At 44.2% G+C, this 7,077-nt stretch overlaps 1 protein-coding gene across 1 annotated transcript; it reads left to right on the plus strand.

Moving 5' to 3' along the window:
* The first annotated feature begins 706 nt into the window (after positions 1 to 706).
* On the plus strand, positions 707 to 6,348 carry LOC124259672. The gene is made up of 4 exons (XM_046693848.1): positions 707 to 862; positions 2,723 to 2,878; positions 5,432 to 5,604; positions 6,140 to 6,348. The coding sequence occupies exons 2-4, from the start codon at positions 2,771 to 2,773 to the stop codon at positions 6,198 to 6,200; spliced, it is 342 nt and encodes a 113-aa protein (XP_046549804.1). The 5' UTR covers positions 707 to 862; positions 2,723 to 2,770; the 3' UTR covers positions 6,201 to 6,348.
* The last annotated feature ends 729 nt before the right edge of the window (positions 6,349 to 7,077 follow it).

Consider the following 7,077-nt stretch of genomic DNA (forward strand, 5'->3'; position numbering starts at 1 on the left):
AAACAGACTATAATTGGGGGTCAAAATCGGGTTTCAATCGACTTGCAGAAATGACAATAAAGAATTGGTAGGTGTCATGAGTGTTGATCGATAGGCCAATCATCCATGAAGTGTCCGGCCTTGTCATAATATGTATTGTACTGTAAAGCATTTCGAGTCGGGGGTCATCTCAAATGTGTTATGTGTTTTTAACATCTTTAATCCTCGCAAAGACACGCGGGCCTGTGGTCTTGATCCCTTCCTGAATCATCTGTTCTTGATACGTTTCTGGACTTTCCGTTCTTGGTCCGTTTCTCAATCATCCATGTTTGATCCCTTCTTGAACCATGCGTTCTCGATCCGTTTCTGAACCATCCCTGAACCGTTTCTGTTTGAAATTTATTAAAATATATGGGGAAAATGAAAATAAAAATAATCAGTATGTAACTTAACTATGTCTATGGGCTCGGTTCCAAATAATAATAGGTGTAATGTAATCTACAGTATGTCAAAATGAAATTTCAAAATACGGTAGGTTTATCTCTTATTTCGCCGCTCAGTTTTCAATTATCCATATTGGAGTTTACACGATAGAATGTATTTGCATTTATTAATATTTACTATTTACATATCACATATCTCGTCCTATTTATATGCATGGCTCGGTGCTATACAAACATAACGCACCTTGTGATAACAATCAGATGAATGGTAATAGAGTGTGGACTATCTGCGTTATCTCATTTCGACCTTGACATTGTAATTCGAAGGACAGTATCCAGGACATACGCTGGGAGTTCAGTGTAACTCAAATATCGCTCTGTCATACTGTCTCTACTGACAGCAAGACGGCATCGGTCCCGCAACCCTGGCCCATCACAAGGTATTGTAAAAAGCTGATTGTATTGCACAATATTTACATGGAGTATAGAAAGACACTTGTCGTCTGCTTGTGTTGATGTTCACTGACCTACAAACGTGTAGGGTAAGCCAAAAGCGTGATGGTATTGCACAATATTAATATGCTTATAGTATAGAATATCGTCTGTTATTGTATATATGCACTGACGTACATGAATCATCAACATAAGGGCATTGTACCACAATGAAGGTAAACAGATAGACTGATAACATAGCACAGATAAATTCAGACAGTATAGAATGTCGTCTGCTTGTGCTCATAAGCACTGACCAACATGGAACATTAACTAAGCAGTCCTATCTAGTCAATTATGTGAATGGGTTTAGTTTTACGCCGCATTTAGCAATGTTCCAGCAATATCACGGCGCGGGTCACCATAAATTGGCTCACATATTGTACTCATGTTAGGAATCGAACCCGGGCCTTGGGCGTAACGGGTTTTTCCAGTAGGCTACCCTATCGCCCCAGTCATGTATGTATTCGATGGAATTGCAGTGATGGTAGTATACCCACTTTCGCTAATTCTGGTTGACATGGATCCGAGGCTCTCCAGGACGCCACATCTGTTATCAAACATTCGCTGATTGTCTGACTGGTTTGTTGACATGCCCCCGTCGTGTGACAGACAAATTGTTGTGCGATATGAAGCAATACACGCCTCCTTCTAGTGCAAACTCTCTGATTGGTGGGTGCTACCATCAGGGCAAGCCAAGCTTGACCTTTTCGCGAACACCTGGTGTTATTACTGACACCATTAAGAGAACCATTCATGCACTGCAATGTTGCTTTTTACGCCTAATGGAATCTGTTTCGTGGGAAAGTCATGGTTATTCTCCAGCACTGACGTTTTATATGTATAAGCGGCAGCGTCTGTCTCAAACCTTCTACAGCCAGACGCGGTAGGAATGGTCGAGGCAAATCCGCATTGGTCAACTCTAAAACTGCAGTTAACAAACACATAGCAGGTGTATGGTCCAAAGGGCGGTAAATATATGATTCAGCGCTTGCAAAAACAATTATAAAAAACATCTACCCGCATTGCAGCTAATTGTTTCGTCTATTATACCTCCTTAAGATTGCTATCGTAGGATATAATACACCCGGAATTGATTCTGGATGCACACAACACGGACGTTTGATTTAACTGTTACATACGGAATAGATGGTCGGAGTACAATACCCATGTGTCTTCTACACAGAACCCGCCCAAGTCATTCGCTCTAACGTTTTAATACCAGGGAGACTGTTTACACTGATCTTAAAAAAGCTTCGTGTTTGTGTGGACTGATGATACTATCGAGATACCCTTATGTGGCGTCGTGTGGTCCTGTGCGTAGAGCTCAGGTCACAAATCAGGTGAAGTTAAGCAACGTTGGGCACAGAGAGTCCTTGGTGGCCGTGTTTGGCAGCTTGACTCCTGAGAGTTTCTAGGCCTTCAATCCTGCCCCACAACGAAGCACATGTGATACATGTGGTCTCACCGTAGGCAAGTGATTTTGATCAATATTACCTCTGTCCACACAGCAGTAAAGTGGGTACCTGGTATGATACGATGGTAGTGTAAATGTGAACCTTGAGCGCCAGACAGGCGACCGGTTGTATTCTCCAAAGGGATTGTTCTGTACTCGTTGAACAGGGGTAATATATATGCACTTTGAGCATGCAATCTGCATGGATAAATGCCCAATATAAATTGACCATTATATTATGAGTACTATTATTGTCGGTTGGGAATAATGCCGAAGTCTATAATAATACCGCGGAATAGGTCATGTGTGTATATCTCATCATGATTATGATTGAGTAACGTCGTGGTTTCAGACATTTACAGCTAGTTATCTTCGTATTTCCTGACCCACACCTCCAGCCATGCCGACATGTCTGTTAAAGACAAACCTCAAGGACAGCGAGGTCCCGGAAGATCTTGACGTCAATTTGGCGAAGACAATCTCTAAGGTTCTCAACAAACCCATGGAGGTCAGTGACGATTATTCATACATGGGAGATGTGTGTTTCCGAGTTATAAGCTTAATTCTGGATCTTAGGAAGTGTAACGACCCTATCATTTGAAGGACTGGGCCGATTTGTTGCTGCTTTTCAATCGCATAGGGCTGATAAATATATCTGGTACTGGCTGTGACGGGAGCCACCATTGGGCTGGTAACTATATCTGGTACTGACTGTGACGGGAGCCACCATTGGGCTGGTAAATATATCTGGTACTGACTGTGACGGGAGCCACCATTGGGCTGGTAAATATATCTGGTACTGACTGTGACGGGAGCCACCATTGGGCTGATAAATATATCTGGTACTGACTGTGACGGGAGCCACCATTGGGCTGGTAAATATATCTGGTACTGACTGTGACGGGAGCCACCATTGGGCTGGTAAATATATCTGGTACTGACTGTGACGGGAGCCACCATTGGGCTGGTAAATATATCTGGTACTGACTGTGACGGGAGCCACCATTGGGCTGGTAAATATATCTGGTACTGACTGTGACGGAGCCACCATTGGGCTGATAAATATATCTGGTACTGACTGTGACGGGAGCCACCATTGGGCTGGTAAATATATCTGGTACCGACTGTGACGGGGAGCCACCATTGGGCTGGTAAATATATCTGGTACTGACTGTGACGGGAGCCACCATTGGGCTGGTAAATATATCTGGTACTGACTGTGACGGAGCCACCATTGGGCTGGTAAATATATCTGGTACTGACTGTGACGGAGCCACCATTGGGCTGGTAAATATATCTGGTACTGACTGTGACGGGAGCCACCATTGGGCTGGTAAATATATCTGGTACTGACTGTGACGGGAGCCACCATTGGGCTGGTAAATATATCTGGTACTGACTGTGACGGGAGCCACCATTGGGCTGGTAAATATATCTGGTACTGACTGTGACGGGAGCCACCATTGGGCTGGTAAATATATCTGGTACTGACTGTGACGGGAGCCACCATTGGGCTGGTAAATATATCTGGTACTGACTGTGACGGGGAGCCACCATTGGGCTGGTAAATATATCTGGTACTGACTGTGACGGGAGCCACCATTGGGCTGGTAAATATATCTGGTACTGACTGTGACGGGAGCCACCATTGGGCTGGTAAATATATCTGGTACTGACTGTGACGGAGCCACCATTGGGCTGGTAAATATATCTGGTACTGACTGTGACGGAACCACCATTGGGCTGGTAAATATATCTGGTACTGACTGTGACGGGAGCCACCATTGGGCTGGTAAATATATCTGGTACTGACTGTGACGGGAGCCACCATTGGGCTGATAAATATATCTGGTACTGACTGTGACGGGAGCCACCATTGGGCTGGTAAATATATCTGGTACTGACTGTGACGGGAGCCACCATTGGGCTGGTAAATATATCTGGTACTGGCTGTGACGGGAGCCACCATTGGGCTGATAAATATATCTGGTACTGACTGTGACGGGAACCACCATTGGGCTGGTAAATATATCTGGTACTGACTGTGACGGGAGCCACCATTGGGCTGGTAAATATATCTGGTACTGGCTGTGACGGGAACCACCATTGGGCTGGTAAATATATCTGGTACTGACTGTGACGGAGCCACCATTGGGCTGGTAAATATATCTGGTACTGACTGTGACGGAGCCACCATTGGGCTGATAAATATATCTGGTACTGACTGTGACGGGAGCCACCATTGGGCTGATAAATATATCTGGTACTGACTGTGACGGGGAGCCACCATTGGGCTGGTAAATATATCTGGTACTGACTGTGACGGAGCCGCCATTGGGCTGGTAAATATATCTGGTACTGACTGTGACGGGAGCCACCATTGGGCTGATAAATATATCTGGTACTGACTGTGACGGAGCCACCATTGGGCTGGTAAATATATCTGGTACTGACTGTGACGGAGCCACCATTGGGCTGGTAAATATATCTGGTACTGGCTGTGACGGGAGCCACCATTGGGCTGGTAAATATATCTGGTACTGACTGTGACGGGAGCCACCATTGGGCTGGTAAATATATCTGGTACTGACTGTGACGGGAGCCACCATTGGGCTGGTAAATATATCTGGTACTGACTGTGACGGGAGCCACCATTGGGCTGGTAAATATATCTGGTACTGACTGTGACGGGAGCCACCATTGGGCTGGTAAATATATCTGGTACTGACTGTGACGGGAGCCACCATTGGGCTGATAAATATATCTGGTACTGACTGTGACGGGAGCCACCATTGAGCTGATAAATATATCTGGTACTGACTGTGACGGGAGCCACCATTAGGCTGATAAATAAATCTGGTACTGACTGTGACGGGAGCCACCATTGGGCAGAGTTCGCTGACCTTTTCACCTTTTTCCACAAATATGTTGATGGTAATTCATGAACTCGTGCTCATAATGTTGTCGAAACCGTACAATGAATTCTACTTTCTTTTCGATTTCTTTACATCATGGTTTCGTTTGTTACTATTTGTACCCTGTTCTTCACAAAACATTGCAGAGAATGAGCACAACAATACAAACTGGACTGCGCATGTACCGCCTGGAGAGCAGGGCCCCGACTTGCTTCCTTCAGATCCACTCAATAGACGTGTTTGACAAAGACAGGAACCCAGCCTACACCCAGCCTATCATCGACTTCCTCAAGAATGCCTTGAACATTGACGGGAATAGGTGATTGGTTTGTAGTTCATAGTTACTGTGTGAAACGTATTTTAAGATGTTGGTCCTGTCGAAATATACAGACGGGTCTGGTGATTCATAGTACGTGCTTCTATGGTTTATATCTTAATATTCTGGTTGGTCCTTTGTTCAGGGGCGGTAGGGTAACCTAGTGGTTAAAGCGTTCGTTTGCTCGTCACGCCGAAGACCCGGGTTCGAGTCCCAACGTGGGTACAATGTCTGAAGCCCATTTCCGGTGTTCCCCGCTGTGATATTGCTGGCGTAAAACTATACTCACTCACTCACTTTATGTTCATCATCATTCGTTGACACATGTCATCGCACCCCAACAGCTCATGCTGTTGATCACTGGATTGTCTGGTCCAGACTCGATTAATTTCAGACCGCCGCCATATAGCTGGGATATATTGCTTAGATCGGCCTTAAACAACAAACAAACAGTCTATTCGAACACATATTAAACTTTCAAACATGTAACGGTTTCTTCGAATAGTATGTAATTAACAGTTTCATGGTTATTTTTCAGAATTGTTATCCAGTATCTGCCGTTACACCTTTATAACGTTGGATTAGAAACGCCGTTGTAGATGTCGCAGGCAACACTGTCACCCCGGTGTACTTCACAGATGGTCGTCGGAGATGCGCCTGTGTGCTTACTTTGTACAGTGGATTAAAATCAGAACATATGTCACAAGTATTTGAATAAATATAACATGAAATACAATGTCTATGAAAGAAATTGTTTACCGATTCATGCAAGAACTGCTTTAATGACGTATCAGAAACCATCTGTTGCTAACGCTTGTTTCTGTTTCGTTTATCCAAGATATACGTTTATATGATAGTGAAACAGCACAGTGAGTGAGTGAGTGAGTTTAGTTTTACGCCGCTTTTAGCAATATTCCAGCTATATCACGGCGGGAGACACCAGAAATGGGCTTCACATATTGTACTCATGTGGGGAATCGAACCCGGGTCTTCTGCGTGTTGAACGAACGCTTTAACCCCTATGCTACCCCACCGCCCCGAAACAGCACAGTGTCCGACTGGTGAATGAGTGAGTGAGTTTAGCTTTACGCCGCACTCAGCAATATTCCAGTTATTTGGCGGCGGTCTGTAAATAATCGAGTCTGGATTAGACAATCCATAGCTGACTATTGGAAGTCATCCCTTTTTCAGAGACCTAATTTTAGGTTGCAGTGGAAATTGTTGTGCACATATGTTTAGCGATTGTCATCATACTTTTGTGATTGTAAACAAAACTATGTGTTTCAATATGATTTAAATAGTTTTAGTTCTTTTACGCTGTGCTTCCTTGGATGATCATTTCAATTTGGAAATCACCGACTTGAAAGGTCTCTTCATGTTTAGCTCAGGTAGGTAAATCAGAATCAGATATGACTTAGGACTGACTGACTGACTGAGTTTGGTTTTACGCCACTTTTAGCAATATTCCAGCAATAT

Source organism: Haliotis rubra, unplaced genomic scaffold (genome assembly GCF_003918875.1).
Source record: "Haliotis rubra isolate DU_JTF1 unplaced genomic scaffold, ASM391887v1 Scf731, whole genome shotgun sequence".
Taxonomy (NCBI): Eukaryota; Metazoa; Mollusca; class Gastropoda; order Lepetellida; family Haliotidae; genus Haliotis; species Haliotis rubra.

Bases quoted from the DNA above. Each gene is read 5' to 3' on its own strand.
- LOC124259672 (XM_046693848.1), top strand. From the start codon at position 2,771: ATGCCGACATGTCTGTTAAAGACAAACCTCAAGGACAGCGAGGTCCCG. The intron at 2,879-5,431 runs GTCAGTGACGAT...AAAACATTGCAG, and splicing joins TTCTCAACAAACCCATGGAG to AGAATGAGCACAACAATACA. The intron at 5,605-6,139 runs GTGATTGGTTTG...GTTATTTTTCAG, and splicing joins TTGAACATTGACGGGAATAG to AATTGTTATCCAGTATCTGC.